Raw genomic sequence first — 26,066 nt, 5'->3', positions numbered from 1 at the left:
ATCCCCACTTCACAGATGGGGAAAACTGGGGCTCAGAGGGGCTAAATTACCCTGCCTTTTATAAGCAGGGAGGTGGTAAGAGCCCAGATTTCAACAGCTCGATCTCAGGCTGTCTGAATGCGGGGGCCCTCCCCACTCAACCATTACCATCTACCTCCTGCCAGAACCAGACCAGCAATTTGAACTCCAGCCCATCATTTTGCAGAGAGGGGAAAAGTGAGGCCCACAGGGGAGCAGGGACTGGCCCAAGGTCACACAGTGCAGGGCTCCTGAGTCCCAGCCCAGTGCTCCTTCGGCGAGCTCTGCTCCTCCCTCTATAGAGGACCCAGTAAGGGTCATCCGTGGGGACAGGTCCCAGGAAAGCGGGCCAGCAGCCATCCAGACTCAGGCACGAGACCCTGCGGGTGGGGCGCCTGAGGGCGCCAGGGAGCCGAGCAGATGGCGGGGTCGGGTGGGGGACAAGGAATGCGGGCTCCAGCTCCACGTGCTCCCGGCTCTGGTCCGGGCCCCAACTTGGGGGTCGCCCCAGGAAGCCGGGAGCGAGGAGAGGGGGCGCCAAGCACCGGCCTGGGCTGGAGGGAGAAAAGCGCGGCGATGACTTCCCGAAGTCCCTCTGGGCCCGCCCTGCCCGCCTCCCACAGCCCAGAGCGCGGCGCAACCCCTTACTCCATGCCCTCTGACCCCTGGCCCCTGCCCTCTCCGTCAGGCCATCGCTCGCACCCCTCAGATTCTTACACGCGCCGCCCCAGCAACCCGGACCGCGCGCCGGGGTCCGCACCGCGCAGCCCAGCCCGCCGGCGCCGCCGCCGCCGCCGCCGCCGCCGCCGCCAAAGCCCCGAGCCTGGAGCTGTTGCAGCCGCCGCAGGCGCCGCCACTTCAGCCGCTGCCACCACGGCAGCTGCGCCAGCTCTCTCCTCCGCCGCTTACCGTCCCTTCAACCCCCCGGCCCCGCCCCATTCCACCTCTTTGCCGCGGCCTATTGGCTACCCAGGCAGCATGATGAGCTCTGATTGGGCAAGCTTCACGTCCTTCCCCAGTTCTCGCCCGCTGCTGATGCAGGATCCCCTGCCCACCTCCTTGGGAAGAGGTGGGACAAAGAAGCTCCGCCCCTTTCCCCACCCACCCCACCCCCGCCTTCCTCATTCAGCCCAACCCAGGGAGACTCGCGGGCCTTTTCATTGGCGGAGGGTCAGAGAGGCGGTACTCCTGATTGGTCAGGCCTCAGGAGGTGGGGCGGATTGAGCGAAACAAGGAATGGAATGGTGAAAAAGAAAGTCAGTCAGACGCCGAGTCCCTCCTTCAGTGATTGGCGGGTAACCTAGCAACGCAGGTACAACGGAGTTAAGTAACTGCGTTGAGAAACCAGGGCGCTAGGAGCAGGTGAGTGACCCCGGTGGGGAAGGGCCGGGAATGAGCGGGAGATGGGGAATAGGATCCAGTCCGCTATCATTTGGTGCCTGAGGAATCAGTAGCCCGCACCGCGATGCTGTCCCTGCCCCCAGAACCCTGCTCTCCAGCCCCTGCCTCTGTCCGGGCCTCCCTCTCCACTGCCTTCAAGGAGTACTGGGCATCTTCTGTGTCCTTGCTTCTACTCTGCCTCCCCGCTCACCATCTTCACATCCCCGCTTCCCCATCCTTAATACGTGGATGATACTAGTCAAGTGGAGTCACATCCTGGTTAACTAAGTTCAAGTCAAACATAGGTGATGGGGATGAGAGGGTAGTTTACAAGTTCCCTACCATTTCGCCCAAAGGCCATGCATTCCAGGAGGAGCATGCAAGTCATCTCACTTGGGTGTGTTCAGATTAGGTCCTTTCGATTATATCATTGTTTTCCTGTTGTGCTAACGACATAACTTAATTCCCATTCTTGTCCTTAAAATGTGATTTCGTTGTGCATACTTCATTCAAAGGGTTAGTTGTTAAGGATTAAATGAATTGAGGCAATGAAAAGCTTGGCATGGAGCTGAGCAACGTAGTAAGTGCTCAGCAAACAGTGGCAATTTCTTTTCTTCCGAAAGCACATTTGTCCATTTGTCTTCCTGCTTCAAATGGATCAGAGGGAGTCGTTTTGTTCCATATCTCAAATATTCATAAGTGTTCACCAAGTGCCTACTACTGGGTGCTGGGGTAGAGAAAACAGCAACAACAACAACAACAACGGAAACTAATTCCTGCATTCATGGAGCTTGTCTAATGTGGGAGATAGTCATTAATCTAGTAATATACAGATGAATGTAAAAGTACACCTGTGCAGGTGCATTTCTAGAACGGTGGAGCATGGAGGACGACAAATCCTTTCCTCAAAGAGCAACTGTAGCCCATCAATGGATAAATGGATTAAAAAAAAAAAACAAAACACGCACAATGGAATATGATTCAGCCCGTAAGAGGGATGAAATTCTGATAAATGCTACAAGGACCATGGAGATCTAATGCTAGGTGAATATAAGCCAAGCACAAAAGGACCACTATGTATGATTCCACTTATATAAGATACATAGAGGGGCGCCTGGGTGGCGCAGTCGGTGGGGCGCCTGGGTGGCGCAGTCGGTTAAGCGTCCGACTTCAGCCAGGTCACGATCTCGCGGTCCGTGAGTTCGAGCCCCGTGTCAGGCTCTGGGCTGACAGCTCGGAGCCTGGAGCCTCTTTCCGATTCTGTGTCTCCTTCTCTCTCTGCCCCTCCCCCGTTCATGCTCTGTCTCTCTCTGTCCCAAAAATAAATAAAAAAACGTTGAAAAAAAAAAAAAAGATACATAGAATAGTCGAATTCATACAGACAGAAAGAATAGCGGAACGAAATAATGATACATGCTACAACATGGTTGAACCTCAAAACCACTATGCCAAGTCAGGTCCATTGGCACCACTGACACTTCGGGATAGACGATTCTTTGTCGTAGAGGGCCATTCTGTGCAGGGCAGGATGTTTTAGCTTTATCCCCAGCCTCTACCCACTGTATATGCCCGTAGCGCCCTCTCCCAGCTGTGACAACCAAATATATATCCAAAGTATTGTCAAATGTCTCCTGGAGGCCAGAGTCACCCCTCCTTAAAAACTACTGCGCTGGGGGGCGCCTGGGGGGCGCAGTCGGTTGAGCGTCCGACTTCGGCTCAGGTCACGATCTCGCGGTCAGTGAGTTCGAGCCCCGCGTCGGGCTCTGGGCTGATGGCTCAGAGCCTGGAGCCTGTTTCCGATTCTGTGTCTCCCTCTCTCTCTGCCCCTCCCCCATTCATGCTCTGTCTCTCTCTGTCCCAAAAATAAATAAACGTTATAAAAAAAAAAAAAAAAAAAAAAAACTACTGCGCTGGGGCGCCTGGGGGGGGGGCGGGGCGCTCAGTCAGCTGAGCATCCGACTCTTGATTTCAGCTCAGGTCATGATCCCAGGGTCGTGGGATTGAGTCCCGAGTGGAGCTCTGCATTGAGCGTGGAACCTACTTAAGATCCTCTCTCTCTCTCTCTCTCTCTCTCTCTCTCTTTTTTCCTCTCCCTCTGCTCCCCTCTTCCGCTCACACACTCTCTCTCCCTCAAATTGAAAACAAAATTACTGAGCTAAGCACAAAGTCAGATACGAACGATTTCATACTGTATGATTCCATTTATATGATTTCATTTGTATGATATATCCAGAAAAGTTAAATGTGGGAATAGAAATTGTTTGCAAATTAGCTCATGGGAAGTTGGGGGGAAGTGATAGAAATTTTGTGGTGATGCGGCATAACTTTGGACATTTACAAACAAGTCATGGAGTGGTACAATTACAATGGGCAAATCTTAGGGGATGTAAATTATACCTCAATAGAGTGTAAAAAAAAATTACACCCATGATAAGTACCATGCAGAAAAGGTACAGAGGGTTTCCACAGATCACAGTGCCCTCTCTGTTCCAGTCTGGGGAGAGGTAGCCATTGAGCTGAGACTTGAAGGTTGAGAAAGAGCTAATCTAGGGGTTGGGAAATGGTTTCTGGGAAAAGGAACATCGTGTGTGAAGATCCTGCTGCTTTCAACACTTTATTTTTTATTTTTTTTTAAATTTTTTTTTTAAGTTTATTTATTTTTGAGACAGAGAGAGACAGAGCATGAACGGGGGAGGGTCAGAGAGAGGGAGACACAGAATCGGAAGCAGGCTCCAGGCTCTGAGCTGTCAGCCCAGAGCCCGACGCGGGGCTCGAACTCACGGACCGCGAGATCGTGACCTGAGCCGAAGTCGGACGCTCAACCGACTGAGCCACCCAGGCGCCCCTGAACACTTTAGAGACCAGTGTGGCTGCAGCACAGAGTGAGGGCAGGAGGGCTTTGAGGGATGGCTGGTCGGGGAGATTGAAGCCAATCAGAACAAATCTCATTAAAAGAGTGAAGGAGCTTCAACCTTCTCGCTCTGCTTGCCCTCTGTCCCTGCCACGGCTTCAGTCACCATCGGTGCAGTAACAGCTCTCACATTTCTGGGTCTTTCTGGGTCTTTCTTAAAATCTACTCCAGGGGCGCCTGGGGTGGCACAATCAGTTAAGCATCCAACCCTTGGTCTCAGCTCGGGTCATGAGCTCACAGTTCGTAAGTTCAAGCCCCATATCGGGCTCTGCGCTGATGGTGTAGGGCCTGCTTGGGACTCTGTCTCTCCTTCTCTCTGCTTCTCTCTGCCCCTACCCTGCTTGTGTGCTCGCTCTCTCTCTCTCTCTCTCTCTCACCAAAACAAATTAAATTAAAATTAATTAATTACATTGAATAACTAAAAACAATAACAATAAAACACAAAATCTACTCCAGATATCAACCACTCCGCCACATTTCACAGATGTCCCACCCAGGTGGCTGCTAGTCTACACATATATCGTGCCTAGAAAGAGGCGCCCCCTCCAGGCGCACACAGCCCCACAGTTGGTAAATGGATAGCACGTTCTGCCATCAGTAAACACCCCAACCCCTCAACGCCTGCTTCTCTGCCAGTGTTCACCCTTTGGGTAAACACGGAAACAATCCGTCAGGCAACCTGAGCCAGGACTCTAAACACCATCCCCCACTTCCTTCTCCCCCAGCCCCCACAGCCACTGCTTCATCTCATCCCACTGATTCGCCTGCTCGGTGTTCCTAGGGCCCATCCACTGCTTTGTCTCTGGTTGAGGCCACCCACGTCTCTTCCCTAGACACCGTGACAGCCTTCCAAACCTGATCCTTCTGTCTCCTTGCCCCTGCCAACCCTTTCACCACAATTATCCAGGCAGTAGATCTCGTCTCGTCGCTCACTCCCTGCTTAAAACTCCTCCCCCAGCCTTTCATGTCTCCTCTTGAGCAATGAGGGAAGATGCCACGGTTGGATTTTCTAACCAATCAAGTTAGGATGACTTTCTTATTCCCTGCCCCACCCCCCCACCCCCAAAGTAAGGTTGTCGACGGGAAGTGAAAATAGAAGGATAGCCAGATGACCAGGCTGGGACACGACAAAAAAGTACTGAAAATGGCAGGAAAGGCAGACTTGAGAAGGGGTGAGGTCTGAGGTCACTGTTCATGCCTCGTCTGGACATACACAAGTTGTTGCTAGAAGGCAAGAATCTGCCCCACCATTCCCTCTCCCAGACTGCACCCTCCACCCAGAAAGCCCCAGACAGCCTTAGATTGGAAGCAGTGGGGCGACAGAGACCCAGCATCAGTTTCCCTGCCTACGGGCTGGATAGGCTGTCCAGGGCATTTGCCCTACCCCTGAGCAAGGCATCCCTCCGGAACATTCTAGGCGCACGTGGTCAGATGTAAATGCCATGGTTTTAGCTTGGGTTTTCACTTCATTTACAGTGAAAAATGGAAAAGGCTGAGTCTTCCTTGCTCTGTGCTAAATTCCTCCCCCCCCCCCCCCCCACACACACACACCTTTTCCCTAGGAGACAAGAACTCAGAGCAATGAGGCACCACCTGATTTATGCTTCAACATATAATAATTATCACTCCCCTTTGAAGAGGACTTTTAACCCTCAACAGGGCTTTCTCATCTAGTAGATCAGCGCCCCTCCACCCAGTTGCCTTTTGATGTGGTTTGGACAAGTACTGTATCCCCAGATGCCAGAGAGATAAGGGACGTGCTCAGACTTATTCCAAGAGCTCCAACAGGGAGACTCATGCAGCTGGGTCTCCTGACACTCAGCTCGTGAACCCGATCTTGATTTCGTAACCGATGGCAGCTTTCGATGGCACGGATGTCAGCTCGTCAGACAGAGCTGAGCTGGCCAGGGACAGGCCTTCCTTCGAACCTGGATGGAGCGCTGGACTTGGGGGTGGGGGTGGGGGGAGGCAGGAATTTTATAGAAGAGCAAGGCCACTGTGGTCTAGGCCAGTGATGCTCCACCAGGGGCATCCCCCGACCTGCCACCCTCACCATGTGGGGATATTTGGCAATGTCTAGAGACATTTTGTCTCCAACTGGTCAGAATCGGTGATGAGAAAAATGTGCTACCTGCATCGAATGGGTAGAGGCCAGGGACGCTGCTACAGGGGGCGCCTGGGTCACTCCGTCCGTTAGGCATCGGACTTTGGCTCCGGTCATGATCTCACAGTTCATGGGTTGGAGGCCCACGTCGGGGTTCTGGGCTGACAGCTCAGAGCCTGGAGCCGGCTTGGATTCTCTGTCTCCCTCTCACTGCACCTCCCCCACTCACGCTCTGTCTGTCTGTCTCTCTCTCTCTCTCTCTCTCTCTCAAAGATAAACATAGAAAGAAAGGAAAAAAGAAAGAAAGAGGGAGGAAGGAAGAAGGAAAGAAAGGAAAAAAAGAAAGAAAAGAAAGAAAGAAAAGAAAGAAAGAAAAAGAAAGAAAGAAAAAGAAAGAAAGAAAGAAAGAGAAAGAAAGAAAGAAAGAAAGAAAGAAAGAAAGAAAGAAAGAAACCTTGTCCCAGACTGATATTTCCATACAAGGCAAATGGTATTGCATGCGAACAGGTACGTGTGCACATAACCCTACTTCTCCCTTCAGGCCCTGGTTAGTGGAACTGAAAGGAAACGTGATTGCAAATCAAGATGATTTGAAATCAGGGGAAAGTATCTCTTTGACCTTAGCTTTCAAATAATAGCAGCACGTTATATTCTACAACCAATCAAATGCCTTTAGCGAGGGGGTGGGGGGGGTGGCTTTCGAACACAGATTTTTTTTCCCTTTAACCACAAACCAAAGAAATACATTTTCCTTCTCTGCTCAGCACACACGTGTTAATAACACATGAATACTTAACTACACGCCACGCACTCTAATAGTTCCCATTCTATTTCATTTATTTTTAACGCCAGTCCCAACTGGCGAATTGATTTCACTACTCACCGAAGGGTCGTAATCCTTGGTTTAAAAAAGACACTTCTTGAACGTAATCAAGCAGTGAGGAAAAACCAGTGTTTCGCATTTGATAAGATTAGGATTTAAATATTTTCTTAGGTGGAGGAAGTTTATTTTAGAAGAATCTAAATGCACCACTAGGAAATTCTTCCTTTTGTCTCAAACAGCCACAGTGATACTACCCACAGTTGAATATAACCAGAAATAAACACGTCTAAAATGACATTTAACCAAAGGAGGAATTAAAAATCATGATGAATTAATTTGTAAGGAGGAGGAGACAGGAAACGGGACTCCAGTCCTCCTTCATCACCAACAGCAAAATGAAAATAATGTAGAAATCAGTCGAATTAAAAACAAACAGTAGGGGTGCCTGGGTGATTCAGTCCATTAAGCAGCCAACTCTTGGTTTCATCATGGGTCCTGATCTCACATTCCAAGAGTTCAAGCCCCACATCGGGCTCTGTGCTGGCGATGTGGCACCCGCTTGGGATTCTGTCTCTCCCTCTTTCTCTGCCCCTCTCCTGCTTGTGCCCCCCCCCTCCTTAAAATAAATAAATAAATAAACATTAAAACAATTTTTTAAAACAGTAAAAAAGAGTCAAAAGTCGTTCCATTTTGGCACTTTATAAACCCTTCTGCATACTGAGGAAAAATACATCTTCTATTTTAAGAAGTATTCAAATATTAATACTAAACCATAGGGGCGCCTGGGTGGCTCAGTTGGTTAAGCATGTGACTTCGGTTCAGGTCGTGATCTCACAGTTTGTGAGTTCAAGCCACATGTCAGACTTTATGCTGACAGCTCAGAGCCTGGAGTCTGCTTCCGATTCTGTGTCTCCCTCTCTCTCTGCCCTTCCCCTGCTCGCCTTCTCTCCCTTTCTCAAAAAAATAAATAAACATTAAAAAATACTAAGTTATATTATTTTTGAAATCATAATAAAAGTAATAAAAGCTAGACATTATTTTTTTAACGTCTATTTATTTTTGAGAAACACAGAGAGAGAGCACGCACAAGCAGGGATGGGGCAGTGAGAGAGAGAGAGAGAGGGAGACACAGAATCCAAAGCAGGCTCCAGTCTCCGAGCTGTCAGCCCAGAGCCCGACACAGGGCTTGAACCCATGAATCGTGAGATCATGACCTGAGCCGAAGTCAGACACTTCACCGATTGAGCCCCCCGGGCGCCCAAGCTGAACATTATTGAGCCAGGATTTCATGTCGTACTCATGACAGTTCTATTGAGTATGGGTTCCCTTACTATCCCCATTTTACAGATGAGGAAGCCAAAGCTTAGAGGGTTTGATCGACTTGCCAAAGCCACACAGCAAGGATCTAGAACCCACAAACTTAATCACTGTGTGTGGTAGGCTCATGTTTTTCTTTTCTCCTTCACCAATGAGGAGATAAGGGCCCAGAAGGTCAAGTGAACTTGCCCAGGGCTGTAGCTATGGCCAATGTCCAGTAGAGAGCGTTCATTAAAACCAACAGTTTAGAAATCTGTCCCCAGGAGCACATTGCCTCCCAGCCTCCGTCACCACTCAGTGCCCTCTGTCTCCAAAGCACAGGGTAACGTTGGAGCCCACAGCCATGAAGTCATCACGGCAGATGAGATTCCGTCTGTTATCCGTTAATGCCTCCAGCGTTCGCTGCTAACAGCTCCAGCCTGGGAATCTTTTGCAAACCAAATATAACCCCCAAAACACAGGTTCTCCGAAAGGACATGAGAGGATTGGGTAATATTTCAAAAGTGGTGATAGAAAAAAAAAAAAAAAAAAAAAAAAAACTACGAAAAAGAAAAAAACAAATTGGATTTAAAATCTTTTTATTTTAAAATTCCAAGCCCCGAGTACAGGGATGGGAAACAAATAGGCCAAACGCTGGCCCACAGTTTTCATTCTTAAAATATGACGCTATCTTCTGGTTCTAATTCAGGACATAACGTATTTCGTGAAGTAACATTATCATATGATGCCAACAGTTCCTTGTGAGGAAATGGGCTGGATTTGCCGTCTCTTCACTTATTCCACAGTGATTTGTTGAGTGTCCACTACGTGATCTTGGCTTGGGACAGCAGTCTCCGTCATGGATTCTCTACCCCTTTCCAGCCGCTCACTCTCTCCGCTCTAGACTTAGAAGGCTCAGATAAAGCATACAGAGTTCTGAAGAAAGCTATTTGCATGGCTGCCAGACCAGTGGGATCTCCTGAGACTAAAAGGGAAATTCCTGCTGTTTCAAAGGCAAAACCTCTGCCTATTACCCCAGCAAGTAGGTGGTGAGATCAGAACTAAGTGGCCAGGAATCCCTTAGCCATCAAAGATTTCTTTGAATCCCAAGAAGGAGCTCAGGTTAAGAATGAAGCAGGGAGTGTTAGGTCCTAAGGGCCTGGGGTGGGTGGCAATTGTAAAGCTGAGAAACGGGACAGAGCTGTCAAAAGTACATGAAATCAGGGGCGCCTGGATGGCTCAGTTGGTTAAGCTTCTAACGTTAGCTCAGGTCACGAACTCGTGGTCCGTGAGTTCGACACCCACATCAGGCTCTCCTAACAGCTCAGAGCCTGGAACCCGCTTCAGATTCTGTGTCTCCCTCTCTCTCTGCCCCTCCGCGGCTCACTCTCACTCTCACTCAAAAATAAACATTAAAAAAAAATTTTTTTTTAAGTACTTGAAATCAACTACGCAAATCGTGAAATCCACAACATGGGTTTATTCGATCTGAAATTGGGCGGGAACTGCAAATTCTCCACTAGGGTAGGAAGTAAAAACAAATAGCATCTCTTGTGAAAACTTCCCTTTGTCATCTCCACCTCCAACCATATTTCCCACCCCAAACCATTCCTCCTTAGCTCTCTCCCATCTAAACCACAAGCAGCCTTTTTTGTCTAGTCATGGGAAGTAGCAGGAATGGAGCCAGGAAAGCAAAAAAAAAAAACAAAAAAAATCTCAGTCGAAGCTACGAATCACTGAGGAAATATTTAGTTGTCTAGGAATGCACGTACTAGGAATTTTAAACAGTAGGCTGGTACTATAAGAGAGGGTGCGTTCAGTTCGTTTTGTTGGTTCAACGATACTTTTTGGAAGAGATGTATGCACGTGGCACTAACACCACTTACATTGATTCTCATGGTGAGAAGCCTATGCTGAAGATCCTTTCCAATGACATCAATGAGAAAATCTGAGTTTGGTGTTAATAAGTCTTTTGTATGTTAGCCTTACATCCGGCAACTTGGCCATGACTGTGCGATTCCAGGAGCGTGTATAGAGATTCTTTGGGATTTTCTACATACGTAATCGTGTTATTTGCAGACAAAGATGGCTTTATTTCTTCCTTCCCAATCTGTATACACTTAATTCCTTTTCTTGTCTTATTGCATTAGCCGGGACTTCCAATATGGTGTTAAACAGGGAGCGTAAGGGGGGATATTCTCGCCTTGTTCCTAACCTTAGGGAAAAAAACGTCTAGTTCCTCGCAATCGAGTATGATGCCAGCTGTAGGGCTTTTGTAGATGTTCTACATCCAGTTGCGGTAATTCCATGATATTCCTCATTTGCTGAGAAGTTTAGTGTCATCGTTGAATCGTGTGGGGTTTTGTCAAATGCTTTTTTGCATCTATTGACATGGTTTTCCTTTTTGTTGATGTAATGGATTACGTGAATTGAGTTTTGAATGTTGAATGGACCTTGCAGGCACAGGAGAAAGCCCACTTGGTTGTGGGATATAATTCTTTTTATACTTCAATTTGTGAATATATATTATATTATATATTATATATATTATCTTTTTATACTTCAATTTGTGAATATATATTATATATTATATATATTTGTGAATATATATACTTCAATTTGTGAATATTTTGTCAAGGATTGTTGCATCTATGTTTCTGAGAGATATTGGTCTGTAGCTTTCTTTTATTATAGGGTATTTGTCTGTTTTGGCATTACAATAAGGCTAGCCTCATAGAACCTGTTAGGAAATATTCTTTCTGCTTCTGTTTTCTGGAAGAAATGTTAAAGAACTGGTATAATTTCTTCCTCAAATAGTTGGTAGAATTCACCGGTGAAATCATCTAGGAGTTTTCTGTTTGGGAAAGTTATTAATTATTGATCAATTTCTTTAATATATAAAGGCCCATTGAGATTATCTATCTCTCCTCGTGAGAGTTTTTGTGATTGTATCTTCAAGGAATTGGTCCATTTCATCTAGGTTATCAAATTTATGGCCATAGAGGAGTTCATTACATTCCTTTATTATCATTTTAACATCCATGGGATCAGTAGTGATGGCCTCTCTTTCCTTCCTGACATTTGTAATTTATCTCTTCTCTCTTTTTTTTCGTATGTCTGTAACATCTCCCTGCCAGTTGCTAATCTCGCTTTTTAACAACAGAGATCTGGGCTCATGCTCATCGTCCCCGAGCAATAGCATCCAGCTAGAGTGAATTGATATCAGGATGTAGACATTCTTGTGTTCTCTGTGAGGACAGTGATACAGATTTTCTAGTTAGAAAGCTTCCTTTTTCATGAAAGTACTTAAGAATGAAAGTATACTTACACTTCAGGAAAAAAAAAAAAAGTTGAGTTGGTAATAGTACGCTCTGGTCTATAGACTTGGCAGAAATCACAAAGGTGGCATGTTAGTGAGAGAGATTTGGACAACCCTGAATCAGAACTAACCCTCACGAAGGCTGCTTTCCTGACCCAGACCCCACATTCTGCTTCCCACACGACGGCCTCATGCTGCTTGACAGTCCTGTGTCGTGATCAGTTACAACGGGTGTCTCGGTAACTAGTTTATAATAAGCTCCAAAGTAGGTGAATGATTGACTCGAAAACATTAAAGTCAATGAGAGATGATTCAAAGCTCACCCTAAAATAATTCAGCCACTCACTCATTTGCATCCTGATGCGCTCTCTCTCGAGCGGGGAGAGCGTGATGGGGCGACAGCTCTGTTGTCGCAACCTGTGTCTAATCCCAGGTGTGCCCACGGGAATGCGACACCAGCAAGAACACTGCTGGTGGGACGTGTACATATACCTATAACGACAAGTATGAGCATTCATATTGTAGCCGCTAAGTCGATTGAATGCTGTGGGAACCGGATCTGGGACCCGTCTGTCCACTGGGTCTCTGCTTGACGGGATCCACTGAAACTGGGCCGGCAAAGTATCACTGTGCTTGGGCCACTAGAAAAGTCGATCTGAAAATGGTAAGACCGGACAGTTGGAGTTACGGCGGGGGGGCAGGCTCTCCAGAAAGGTTGCCTGGGCTGAGACCCCAGCGTGGCCGCTTAGTAGCTATAAATTCATGGAGACATCTCACCTTCCTCTCTGCCTCCCTTTCCCTGGCTGTGAGTAGAACTAATGAAAACACCTACCTCGTAAGGTTGTTGTAAGGAATGAGGGAGTTAATACACCCAAGGCATTTGAAATTTTTTTTTTTAACGTTTATTTATTTTTGAGACAGAGAGAGACAGAGCATGAACAGGGGAGGGGCAGAGAGAGAGGGAGACACAGAATCGGAAACAGGCTCCAGGCTCCGAGCCGTCAGCCCAGAGCCCGACGCAGGGCTCGAACTCACAGACCGTGAGATCATGACCTGAGCCGAAGTCGGACGCTCAACCGACCAAGTCACCCAGGCGCCCCACACCCAAGGCATTTAGAACAGTGTTGGGTATGGAATCAGTTGCCAAGAGTTAGCTAATATCAAAATGTCGTTCTTTGCAATGAGATTCCCCCCCCCCCCCCCCCCCCCCCCCGACCACACTCCAGTTTTGTTTAACCCCCTCTGCCTCCATGTACCATTGTGAGATGTGCGGGGTAGTTGCAAGGGTCGGGTTTTCTTCCTCTTTTTCTCCCCAAGGGGAAGAAAATGTAATTTCGCTCAAACCCTTTTTTTTCTTTTCTCAAAATGTTCTGAGAGTGAAAAGTAATAAAATATCCAACAAGCCCATTTGAATGAAGACGAGGTATAATTTGCATGATAAAGATATATTTCCATTTATAAAGTTCATCAGCAGAATTAATGACAAATAAAGGGAAAACCCAATTAAAGTTCCCCATCCATTAACAACCTTGCTTCACTCTCAGGGCAGGAATTTTAAAAGGAGAGGCTTAAGTTGGAAATGATTTAAATATTAAGGTTGGTGGCATTAAAAAGGACATGAAATGATCATATTAGGATTCAAGGGAAAGAGATTCTCCAGTGACTTTTGTCATCAGAGTGAGATGCATTTCCCCCCCGAATCGTCGTTCCGCTGGCTTCTCTGTGTTCACCCAAATGAGCTGTCAAACACTGATGGGCGTCATCATAATCAAAGAAAACAAGTTTGCCCTTTAAAGCAAAAGAGGTAATTTGGCTGAAAGCAAATTGGAAACATTTCATAGAACGTTGCATTTCCAGCTGCAGTCTCTGAAGAGTTCAGGCGTTTTCTGATTTACGCCTGAGAGCTTTGGGGGACAATGGGAGAGCTTCGTGAAGCACTTTGTTCACGTTCATCCCGTGGCCACGGAGCAAAGATCTTCAGAGGGGCCGAGGAAGCTCCCTGGCTGTCCCTGCAACATGATCTTCGGGGGGGAAAAGCCTTAAGGGGATTCACGAGATTGACGGGGGGGGGGGGGGGGGCAGAAAGTGGGGGCGGAGAAACAAAGAGATGCCAGGTAGGGCCCTCCTCGCCTCCACTCCCAGAGCCTTCTGACTTTGGGACCCATTTTGCCTGGCCGAGGAAGCAAGGGTCCTTAGCATCTCATCTGGCTGCCTTTCTTCCTTGCTCGTGGTCACTCGAGATGTTCCTCGGATTCCCGCTCTTCTGTTCGTGTCCTCCGGTTCGGGGAACTGAATATCTCTCGGGGCTTCAAGCGTCCGCGACTCCTCCCTCTGCATTTATGTCTCTGTCCCCAAGGCCTCCCAGGACCCCCTGGATGTGTGTTGTCAGATGCCTAGAGCACGCTCAGCTAGGCTTCTTTGATTGTAAGCAACAGACACCGACCGTGGCTAAGCACACTCTCTCTTGCTCTCAAAAATAAATAGACTTGGGGCGCCTGGGTGGCGCAGTCGGTTAAGCGTCCGACTTCAGCCAGGTCACGATCTCACGGTCTGTGAGTTCGAGCCCCGCGTCGGGCTCTGGGCTGATGGCTCGGAGCCTGGAGCCTGTTTCCGATTCTGTGTCTCCCTCTCTCTCTGTCCCTCCCCCGTTCATGCTCTGTCTCTCTCTGTCCCAAAAATAAAATAAACGTTGAAAAAAAAAAAAAAATTAAAAAAAAAAAAATAAATAGACTTTAAAAAAACACACAAAAAGGGGCGCCTGGGTGGCTCCGTCGGTTGAGCATCCGACTTCGGCTCAGGTCACGATCTCGCGGTCCGTGAGTTCGAGCCCCGCGTCGGGCTCTGGGCTGACGGCTCGGAGCCTGGAGCCTGTTTCCGATTCTGTGTCTCCCTCTCTCTCTGCCCCTCCCCCGTTCATGCTCTGTCTCTCTCTCTGTCTCAAAAATAAATAAACGTTAAAAAATAAAAAATAAAAAAACACACAAAAAAAAACAAAACCGAGGGGCGCCTGGGTGGCTCAGTCCGTTGGGCGACCGACTTCAGCTCAGGTCGTGATCTCACCGTCTGTGAGTTCGGGCCCCACGTCGGGCTCTGTGCTGACAGCTCGCAGCCTGGAGCCTGCTTCGGATTCTGTGTCTCCCTCTCGCTCTGCCCCTCCCCCGCTCACTCTCTGTCTCTGAAAAATGAATAAATCTTAAAAATATATTAAAAAAAAAACGAGCTCTTTGTCCTCCCTTCCACACCTCCTTCCCCCCAATTTGTCTAGTCCCTCAAAAGGGCCCAATCTTTCTCTCCCAGTCCCCCAAACGCAAAACGGTCTCACTCATCAAGTCCTGATGACTCCTTCTTTTTTTTTTTTTTTTAAGAGTTTATTTATTTTTGAGACAGAGAGAGACAGAGCATGAACAGGGGAGGGTCAGAAGAGAGAGGGAGACATGGAATCTGAAACACGCTCCAGGCTCTAAGCTGTCAGCACAGAGCCCCACACGGGGCTTGAACTCACGGACCGAGAGATCAGGACCTGAGCCGAAGTCGGACGCTTAACCGACTGAGCCACCCAGGCGCCCCTTGATGATCCGTCTTCAAAACATTTCTTGCATCCACAGCATATGACAAGGAGAAGGGCACAGGGAACCTGGAGGTGGCAGGCCCAGCCCTCGCCCCAAGACGATGTTGAGATGTTTTTTTCAGTGCCGGGTATGTAGCCGTGATCAAAATAGATAAAGCCCCTGCCTTCATTGGAGCTCACCTTTTAGGGGAGGAGGAAAGACAGACTATAAACAAACAGGCCCATATACGGATGTCAGACGGTGAGAACCTAGCTGGGAGAAAAGCAAACAGGATAGGGGGAAAGGGAGGGCAGGGAGGGCAAGGAGGAGGAGAGGGTTTACGTTTTATGAAGGAAATCCGGAGAGCACTCACTACTACACCAAGATTTGAGCAGAGGAGGAAGTGCGGGAATGAGCTTTGCAGATATTTAGATGAATGCTCCAGCCCTGGGGCTTGGCGGGGGGCAAGGGTCGTGGTGCACAGACAGCAAGTGCAAAGGCCCTGTCAGAGGCTGGAGCACACTTGACATGTTCAGGGAACAGCAAAAGGGTCGGTCTGAGTGCAGAAGAGCAAGTGGTCGCAGCAGCCAGATTACGTAGGGCCTTCTAGGTCGTTGTAAGGACTTTGGCTTTTATCCCGAGTGAGATGGGGAGCTGTTGGTAGCGGGGGGGTTCTGGTAAATGTCCAACAACCAGTTTGGTGGGAGGGGGCACTGATCTGTAGTATTTGCCAGTTTCCATGTGTAAATACTCCCACCATGGCTGATTTCAAACTACTGATGGCTCGGGGCACCTGGGTGGCTCAGTTGGTTGAGCACCTGACTCTTGGTTTCGGCTCAGGTCACCGATCTCACGGTTCCTGAGTTCGAGCCCCACATCGGGCACTGCACGGACAGTGCGGAGTCTGCTTGAGATTCCCTCTCTCTACCTCTCTCTCTCTTTCTCTCAAAATAAATGAAACAAACTTAAAAAAAAAAAGTCAAGTTACCAATGGCTTAACAGGAACCTCACAAATACCCTGAAATTTTAATAACCGGTCCTCGTGAGCTGGATTTTGAACAGAGGAGTAAAAGAATCTGACGTTTTAAAAGCCTCCCTCTGGCTGCTGTGATGAGACCGTGGAGGACGTGGGCGGAAGCAGGGTTACCAGTGAAGAGGTTCTCACAGTCATCTGGGTAAGAGATGATGGACCCTTGGAAGGTCCAGTGGCTGAATGACATCAGGAATAGTATTCCTGCAGTTTCCTTCTCATTCACAAAGTGGCTGCCACTGCTCCAGCATTAAAGCCCAAGTTCAAGGAACGGAGGTGAAGCCAACAGTGTCTTTCTTTTGTATGGGGAAGGTAAAAGGTTTCCTAGAAGCCCCTAGAAAACTTCTCTATCTCATTGGCTCTAACAGTGTCTATAGCCACTCAGAACTGTAAAGGAGGTTGAGAAGTTGAGGACTGAATATTTCCAGCCACTATATTACAGGCAAGCAAGAAGGAAGGAGGTTGGGATGGGGATGGTGGCTGCCACAAAGAGGCTGGCCTTATAAGAATCAACTACAAGAATTCGACCCAGCCTGGAAGCCCAGGCAAGTCTTCCCTGAAGAAGTGACAATGTGAACTGAGATCTGAGTGCAAATAATTAGTAATGAGGAGGGAGAAGAATGTTTCAAGAAGATGAAAAGAGCATGTGCAAAGGCCCTGAGGTGGAAGGTTTATAATACCCCAAGCTCTCTACTTGCCACAACCCTTTCCCTACAAATCATCCATTACGACCAATCTTTCTCGAAAATCTGAGTTGATCCTGTTATCTGTTTCCCAAAATCAAAATGGATCCCAATCTCCTACAAGATAAACTCCAAAGTCCCCACTCTATGTTGAAAGCTGGGCATGATCTCAACCTATTCTGTGATTACAGCTTTATGCCCTTCCTCCTAGAGTTGTTGAACTTTCACGCGTGCGTGTTTCATATTCCAAACTAGGTTATAAACTCTGGCAGGACAGGAACCATTCCTTGTATCTCTTTTATATCCCCAGGAGCTCAATAAATACCCAGATAGATGACCCTTACTGCAGGGAGCAGGAGGAGACGTAAGCAAACCAGTTAAGAAGCTCTTTCATCATCCGAGTGAGAGATGATAAGGCCCTCACTCGGTGGCACAAAGGCTGCCCGGAAGGAAAGGAAAGGAGGGGGCGCTGTCAGAGAAAGAACGAAGAGACTGGGATGTGGGGGGGGGGGAGGAGAGTGTGGGGTGGCACTCAGGTTTCCAGCTCGAGCAAGTCGGATGGCAGAATTGCCAATCGCCAGGACAAAGGATAAGGAAGGAGCAGGGTAAGGGCTGGGGACGCGGTGAGGTCCCTCTTAGACATGGTATGTTGGGAGGCCCAGCCAATCCTGGGCAGGAGGCAGGAGGCAAGTCCGATGGTACATCTGGATCTCCGGCCAAGCCCAGACACTCAGACCAGGAAATCACCACAGTCCTGGACCTGGGATCGGGGTTCCCTGGGTTAATAATGCTAGTTATTATTTATTGAGCACTTACCATGTAGAGGCCCTGTGCCAGCAACTTCTCACCGGATCTTAAGATCTCTGTTTTATGGCTGAGGAAGCCCCGGCTTAGGAGGATTGGACAAGTAGCCCAGGGTCCCCCCAGCAAGGGTCTAAACCCAAGTGGGGCTATTGCGAAGCTAGTACTCAGCCATTGTGCCAGGTACACAACATCCATGATCGATGTCTGATCGATGTCTGATCGCTGCCACAAATTTCTCAGAGAGTCTTTTCAACTTTTTATTTTGTAATGACCGTAGATTTACGGAAAAGTTGCAAAGATAGTTCAGGATTCCCAAATGCCCTGTACTCAGCTCTCCCAACGTTAATATCTTCAATAACCGTGATGGGTCTGTCCGTCAACACCAAGAAACTAACGTTGGTACAATGCTGTTAACGACACCATCGGCTTGGTTTGATTTTACATTTTCCTACTAATGTCCGTTTCCCATTCCAGGATCCAGTCCGAGATACAACATCACACGTAGCGAAGCAAGTTCGAAAGACTGTGTTTCAAAGTCACTGTTCGCGCCCCCCCCCGACTTTTAAAATCCATACTTAAAAACCAGCGCAGATGTGCTGTGCTGGTCCCAGTCCCATTTGCTCGCAGCCACATTGTTCCCTCTGTCCCTGTGCTGCTCTGTCTCGGGCTGCTGACACCTGCAGGCTGCTGTGCCCACTCGTCTTGTCCTCTGGCTTCCCCCTGGGTTTGGCCGATGGGAGGCGCTGGTGTCGGATTGGAGGGTGGGAGGAAGAAGAAACCACAGTATTTCCTCTTCTCTCTGCTTTGGGCTGCGTTTCCAGCGGTGGCCACAGCTCCTGGGGGGGCTATAGCTCCGCCTGGACAGGAAGTGGGTGTGGTTCCAGCTTCCCCTGGGTGACCCTCGTCCTCCAAGCTCACCACCAGCTCCTTCTGTGGTGGCCTCCTGCCGTTGACTGTGGCTGGGTGGCTTCCCCTTCCCTGGTTAGCCTCTCAACTCTTTCCATCACCCGTGTAACTGGCTTTCTATATTTAGATGCTTTAAAAAAAAAAAATTCAATAGCATTGACTTTTATTCATTCATGTTAAGTCACCCGAAACGATGTCTGTTGCGATTAAATGCTCATTAATGTAAATGGCTGAACAAACCCATTTCCGGGGACACTTAATATCCTACCTAGTTAAGTCGCTTCAACAGAATGGCGTCTGCACTCCCGGCTGCGCCCTGCCTGACATCTGTGCCTGAGACCCACCTCTACGCTTGGTCCTCCTTCCCTCGTGTCCGATGCCCTCACAACGCTAGAAACCGCCTTCAGTGAGAGGTTCTGCGTAAAAGCTGCGGGGCACCCGGGACGAGTTCTCGGCGTTGACGGTCTGTGGCCGCTGCGGCCACAGCAGCCACATTCGTGCAGCACCGCGCCACTAACCACTTACTCCTTCCTTCGCAGGGTCGCCAGAGCCACTAACGGCAGGAGACCTACGTAGTCTGCCAACGTCTGCGCCTCCCAGGGCGCACAGGGGCAAGGGAGACCGCTCGGAAAATGGCTCTCGATGTCCTCGCCGTGGCCCCTCTCTACCAGGGCCCTGACATCAACAGAATGAGGCTGACGGCAGAGCTGTCCAAAAAGCCGGCCTCCCCGCTAAAACCCTTGGTCCCCTCGAAGTCCAAACTCACCACCATCGAGACCAAGAGGGTCATGTCCGTACTGGACGAGACCATCCACAAGGTGGAGCTGGTGACCCTGCTCTCACACTTGGCTTCCAAGGACGAGGCTCTGGAGGGGATTCTGGGAGGGGACGTCAGGAGGGCGGTGAGAGAGCACGAGGACCTGTGTCGCAGCCTCCTGGACAGTGTCGCTTACCTGCAGGATAAGGAGAGGCGGCTGCAGGAGGAGGAAGAGTCTGAGGACGAGGGATGGCTCAGAGACCGCCTCCTCTCCGTGCAGCTGCAGAAATCCAACCTACTGCCGCTCATGGAGCACATCAGAGAGTCCACCAAGGACGTCCTGAGACTCTTGCTCGATAACCCGCAGGCGGCAAAGCTCTCGGAGACGCACGCGCTGGGCCGAAGCGCAGAAGCCCAGCGTTTTATTGACTGCCTGATGGAACTGCGGGGCTTCCTGTTCGAGAAGCTACTCACCAGCCCCATGGAAGCCAGGGAGAAGACTCAGTTCATACAGGATGTCAGTAGACAGAACAGGAGGAACCAGGACATCATTGATGCGCTGGAGAATGAGTTGGCGGCGAGCATGAAGAACAGGGACGCAGAGGTATCGGTCAGACCGTGGAAGGGGCCACACGGAGAAGCCAACCCTTTCGGCGGCCGGGTTTTTGTCTCGGTGACTTAAACGCCTGCTGTCATTCACTCACCCCACGCGTACTGTTAGGAGCACTTACTAGGTGCCGGGTCTCATAAATGAGTCCCCATTGTCCCTGCCTCATGCAGTGTGGGGGAAGGTAGGTCTTAAAGACCTGATTTCGTTACGGTTTTGAGAAATAGGACGGAGGGTAAGCGCAGGGTGCCATAGGACAGTGTGACAAGAGACCCAAAGGGTCAGAGACATCAGAGCCAACGCCTGAAGAACGAAAGGGAGTGAACCAGGCAAGAGAGGGAGGAGGAACAGGCCAGGCCAGCAACAGGCGAGCTCTTTCTACAAAGGGCTGGGGAGCGAGTACTTTAGGGTTTGCCAGAAGACCACACGGTACCTTTGAGGCCTCATCGACAAATGTGATCTCTGTTCGGAGGGCGAGGGGCAGATGGCACAGGTGGAAGCTCTAGAAGGATTTTGAAGAAGGGGGAACGATAACATGATTCCAGCCTAATAACCATCCGGGATGCACACGTATGTATGATGCTGTGCATATGTTTGCTCAGTAGAGCCTTACAGAGTCCCCATGAGGTGGTATCCAAGTATAGGTTTGGCTCCCAAGACAGACCCAAGATGACAGCGGCTTAGTCAAGATGGAAATGTGTTTCTCTCTAGTGGGAAAGCTGGAGCAGTCACAGAAGCTCTGCCTTGTAAATTCGTCAGGGCTCCAGGCTCCTTCCGTCCGGCCTTTCTGCTGCCCCTCCCCCAACCCTTCCCTGCCCCCCCCCCCCCCCCCACACACACACAGGGCTTCTAACCATGGACCCAGAAGACCCCCATCATGTCACCGCTGGTCCAGCCAACAGGAGGCAGAAAGGGGAGGAGGGCCTTGACCCTGGCCCTTTGGGGATGCAACCTGGAAGTAGCCCACGGTCACGGATCTTAGCCACACCCTGTGGCTGGCTTTGCTGGGAAGGGTCGTCCGTGCCTGGGGCCACGTTTCCCAGGAGTATTCTGCTCCACAGCCTTGGCACTGCCATTTCCAGCCCCCTGTGATACACAGAGCACGAGGCCCTGCAAAACTGTTTGCCACCCGGCCTCCCCCACGCCCTAGCTCAGGCTGAACCTCCTTAGGTTCTCACTGAATTTGTCCTTGAAAGCAGAGTTTGTTGATGAATGTTTATGCGATTATTTATCTGGTGATTTGATTCGGGTCTGGCACCCCGTAAGAGGACGGGGGCCTTGTCTCTTTCGGCCCGGGGCGCTCGGTCAGGGGAGACCACGCACAGGTTGGAAGAGCGCCGGCGAGGGACAGGGAGAGGGGCCCCAAACAGCTTAGTGGGTCCCATTCGGGTGGTGGAGACGGCTTGGGCTTCCAAGTTGGACGGATCTGGGCTCAAATTCCATTTCTCCGGGTTGACAAGTGTTATCGTGTCACTTGGATCTCAGTGTGAAATGAGAGGGTGACACCCTTGGGCTGCCGCGGGGTCAAGAGAAGCTCAGACTCCCAGGGGTCCCCCCTGCCAGTTGACCCCAGCCCCCCAGGCTGCTGGCGGGAGCCAGTCACAGCACTGCTGTGCTCACACGGAGACTCCGGGGCTTGTGACCAGCCTTTGCAGCTTATTTACAGAATGGCCCCATCCTCCACCCCCATTCCTGTTCTAGAACCTTCTGAGGGCGGTTTTGTCCCTCAAGCATTAGCGGGGGACAATCCCCACAGTACGTGTGTCTCGTGCTCTCATGAAACACTCCTAGTGTCTCTGCCAACGGAATACTCCTGTTCTGTGCCACTGTCCAGACCTGCCCAGAGGCCTCGCCCCAGCTTGCCCGTGCCCATCACTCAAGCCAGGAGACAGAGGGGGTGGCCAAGCACATGGGGTCCGGATCAGACAGACCTGGCTTCAAGTACCCCCACCCCTCCCCGGCTCAGCTGTACAGCCCCAGACAGATGAGCCGATGCCCTTGAGCCTCAATTGCCTTGGCTGTGATCAGGCGGTCTCCGTCCCCCTTGGGCACTGGGGGCGGGGTTCTGCCAGGTAACAGCGCAGGTTGCCGGCTCCCCCCCGCAAGGGAGCGTGTGGTACCAGTTCTCCTGCGACTACCGGGCATCACGTAGGTAATGATGGAGCCTCTCGTCTTCCTGGCCCAGGTGGAGAAAGAGAACTTCGTGATCCAAGAACTGAAAAACCACCTGCACCAGGTGCTCAGGCTCTCCGAGAACAACCTCCTTCGCACCAAGCAGGAGGCCGAGAAGCAGCAGAAGGCAGACTTCCGGGCCTCGCAGGCCAGGGTGGCCAAGATCCAGCAGGAGATACTGCTGCTGAGGTCACAACACCACAACCTGGTCGTGGAAAACCGGGAGGCAGAGCAGGCGCTGAGGAAGGTACGGGGGACAGCAGGGAGGGGACAACGGAGGCCCCGGGGGCAGGGGAGGGGTGGTCTAGCAGGAGGGCAGGGCAGGGTAGGCCTCCCCCAGCCGGACAGGGAACAGCTCCCCTGAGGAGGAGGGCTTGGGAACAGGGGAAGTGCAGGAATGAGCCAGTGTCTACCCCCCACCCCCTGTGCTACACATGGGCCTGGGGGCTGGGGCGGAGACACTGGTCCTATCCTCCTGCACGCTGGCTGTGTGACCCTGGGCGAGTGCCTTAACTACTCTGAGCCCCAGAGAGATGATAATACCCACCTTGTCGTGCAAAGGACCTGAAGGAGCTCCTAAACCTCAGGCGAATTTCGTAATTCCCTCCAGCCCGTGTTGCCATCTTTAAAACGAAAGTGAGCAGATTGGTCTAATGGGTCATTAGGACAATCGAATGAGACGGTAGGTGGAAAGTGAGTGCATTAAGTGCTCAGGACACATCACTTCTCTTGCCTTCTCCAGCATCTCCTCTGGGCCCTGGGCCTGCACACACCCAGCTTGCTTCCGGATCTCTTTCCTCATAAAGGAATTCTCTAATACTTGTTCCCAGTTTTCGTCTTAGTGTCATGACTCCTGAGCATCTGATGGAAGTCATGGGCCTCTGCTCCGTAGGAAGGCACAGATACACCTGCACGTCCGGGGGGCGGTTCTGGGGGGGCACAGGCCCTCTGCAGCCAGCCCGTCCATGGTGCCCAAGTCAAGAGCTCTTACCCTGTAGGATTAGGGAGTTGGTTTATTTGTTCTTCACTGAAATTCACATAACATAAACTTAACCACCAAAAGAAATTTTTAATGTTTATTTTTGAGAGAGACAGAGAGACAGAGCGTGAGCCTGGGAGGGGCAGAGAGAGAGAGAGAGAGAGAGAGAGAGAGAGAGGGAGACAAAATCCAAAGCAGGCTCCAGGCTCTGAGCGGTCAGCACAGAGCCCGACGCGGGGATCGAACCCACGAACCGTGAGATCGTGACCTGAGCCAAAGTCAGACCCTTAACTGACTGAGCCACCCAGGCGCCCCTAAACTTAACCATTTCTTTTTTTAACGTTTATTTATTTTTGAGACAGCGAGAGACAGAGCATGAACGGGGGAGGGGCAGAGAGAGGGAGACACAGAATCAGAAGCAGGCTCCAGGCTCTGAGCTGTCAGCCCAGAGCCCGACGCGGGGCTTGAACTCACGGACCGCGAGATCGTGACCTGAGCTGAAGTCGGACGCCCAACCGACCGAGCCACCCAGGCGCCCCTAAACTTAACCATTTTAAAGTGAACGGTTCGGTGGCATTTAGTACATTCACAGTGTTGTGCAGCCACCCCCCGATCTCGTTCCAGAACGTTTCAATCCCCCAAATAAAACCCCATACCCGTTAAGCAGTCACTCCCCATTCCCCCTTCCCTCCAGCCCCTGGCAACCACTAATCTGCTTTCTGCTTCTATGGATTTGCCTGTTCTAGACACTTCATATAAATGCAATCATAGAATATGTGGCCTTTTGTGTCTGGCTTCTTTCCCTTAGCTCACGTTTTCAAGGTTCATCCACGTAGCATTTGTCAATACTTCGTTCCTTTTTATGGCTGAATAACATTCCGTTGTAGGTAGGGGAGCTGATCTTTAAAAAACAGATTATGTCCCTCTCCTGCATCAAAATCCACCCAATGGCTTTCCGTCTCCTTGACGCTAGGATCCGAATTGCTTCCACTGCTGACATTCCCTTCGGTGATGCAGCTTCTCACTCTGACCTCCCTGGGACCCCGCTCCTCCTCAGCCACTCCATTTCCGGCCACGCTGGCTCAATTTCTGCTCTTCAACACCGCAAGCCTGTTCCTACCTCAGGGCCTTTGCACTGGCTGCTCCCTCTGCCTAGAGTGTTCTGGAGTCAGACACCTGTGGCTTCAAATTCAGGCTCTACCTCTCATTCGCTCTGTGATCTCGGGCAAGTGAGTTAGCACGTCTGATCTCCAGTTTCCTCATCTGTGAAATGGAGAAGCTACCTTGTGGGCGAGGCACGTTAAAGCTTGCTGCAGAGTGAGCTCGGCACGGTTTGTTGTTCCTATGAATCCATCAAACAATGACTTGTTGACTTTTTTTTTAGAAGAAATACAAAGTGGAGACGGAAATTGAGAACTGGATCCAGAAATACGATATGGAGATGGGCGAGAAGCAGGTATTTGTGCTGTAGTCTCTCGAGTGCGTTTCCCATGATCCTCTAGGAAAGGCCCATGGTCTGTGCCAAGCTCTGGGCCTCCCCAGACAGGCTTCCCTGCCCCCCTACCTTAGGCCCAAGGGTTTGTCTGGCCTCGCACAGCGTGGGGAGAGGTGGGAGAGGAAGGAGCCGGAAGCCGGAAGCCACTAAGCGCTTGTCACCGGGCCCAACGATCTTGGCTCCATCTAGTGTCCACATCCCATACTCTCTGTCCCCTCCGCACGCGGCTCCTGCCAGCAGCCTCATGAGCCAGGACTCCTCCTGGGCAGACTCTGGCGCGGGCTTGCCTCCCCTGCTTCCCTCAGTCGCGCCCAGGTATCTCCTGAGATGTGCCGCCTGCCGGGACAGCGCAGTGAAGCTGGTCCCTGTTATCATTTGGAGCTTCTACTCCAGTGTCCCTTACCCGCTGTGTGACCTGAAGCAAGGGGCTTGACCTTTCTGAGCCTGACTCTGCATGTGATCGAGTCATCCCTGCGCTGGGGCCATGAAAGGGATACGGTGAGGCACCACGGTCACAAATGCTAGCACCCGGCCCAGGACGCGGCCTGGAGGAAGCGCTTAGCAAACAGAGACCTAGAAAACAGGGTGCCCTCAGGCCCGCCTCCCCACAGCTCTGGGACCGTAGGCGCCACTGCCGGGGCGGAAGCCCCTCCGGGAAGGCCGGGGGTGCACGCAGGGGAGGGTGGCAGGCGGCGCCCCGTGCTCGGTGACCCCCACCCCCTGCCCCCCCACCCCAGGACGAGTACGAGGAGCTCGACATCATCCACAAGGAGGAGAAGGTCCAGCTGGAGGAGCTGAGGCAGAGGTACAAGGTGCTCGTGGAGGAGTTCGCCCAGATCCGGGCCGAGCGGGAGGTCAATGCCAAGAAGAAAATGGAGGCCGAGCAGGAGATGCTGCGCATGGTGCGGGCCGCCACGCTCATCCAGGCCGTGTGGAAGGGCTACCTGGTCCGTTCCGTGCTCAGGTCCAGGAAAAAGCGAAGCAAGAGCAAACGGAGGGGCAAGAAGGGCAGGGGCAAGGAGAAGGGCAAGGGCAAGGGCAAGGGCAAGGGCAGGAAGTGAGTCTCCCCCCGGGCGCCCCACTCCCGACCCGTGTCGCCGCGCTCCTCACTTCTCGGAGAGCAGGCCGGGGGGCCACGAGGAGGGGGAGCCCGGCCATTCCTGGCTGGAGGGATTTTTCAAAGTTAAAAACCATCTCAAGTCCCATCCTACGAATAAACGTCGCTTTGCCCAGG

General features: G+C 50.8%; 2 protein-coding genes across 7 annotated transcripts in view; one reads left to right on the top strand and one right to left on the bottom strand.

Moving 5' to 3' along the window:
- The window catches only part of TPCN1 (two pore segment channel 1), a 62,314-nt gene extending 61,151 nt beyond the window's left edge, over window positions 1-1,163 (bottom strand). The window contains exon 1 of one of the 4 annotated variants that reach the window (XM_042911328.1): window positions 963-1,163. In XM_042911328.1, the coding sequence (XP_042767262.1) occupies window positions 963-1,143 (181 nt within the window). In that variant the 5' untranslated portion in view covers window positions 1,144-1,163. Of the gene's footprint in view, window positions 1-735; window positions 797-962 lie in introns of those variants that run through there. The other 3 variants (XM_042911325.1, XM_042911326.1, XM_042911327.1) reach the window with 3 other exon arrangements.
- Window positions 1,143-26,066, top strand: IQCD (IQ motif containing D). Of its 3 annotated transcripts, none has more exons than XM_042911333.1 (5): window positions 1,143-1,380; window positions 19,362-20,183; window positions 22,372-22,605; window positions 24,725-24,793; window positions 25,570-26,066. In XM_042911333.1, the coding sequence occupies exons 2-5, from the start codon at window positions 19,455-19,457 to the stop codon at window positions 25,891-25,893; spliced, it is 1,356 nt and encodes a 451-aa protein (XP_042767267.1). In that variant the 5' UTR covers window positions 1,143-1,380; window positions 19,362-19,454; the 3' UTR covers window positions 25,894-26,066. The 3 variants fall into 3 exon arrangements, with proteins under 3 accessions (XP_042767267.1, XP_042767264.1, XP_042767265.1); XM_042911330.1 differs by having other exon boundaries at window positions 1,146-1,380; window positions 24,722-24,793; XM_042911331.1 differs by lacking the exon at window positions 1,143-1,380 and adding an exon at window positions 6,848-6,920 and having other exon boundaries at window positions 24,722-24,793.

This window comes from Panthera leo, chromosome D3, assembly GCF_018350215.1.
Source record: "Panthera leo isolate Ple1 chromosome D3, P.leo_Ple1_pat1.1, whole genome shotgun sequence".
Taxonomy (NCBI): Eukaryota; Metazoa; Chordata; class Mammalia; order Carnivora; family Felidae; genus Panthera; species Panthera leo.
Note: the sequence above shows the minus strand (reverse complement) of the source record. Positions and strands in the feature narration are given on the sequence as shown.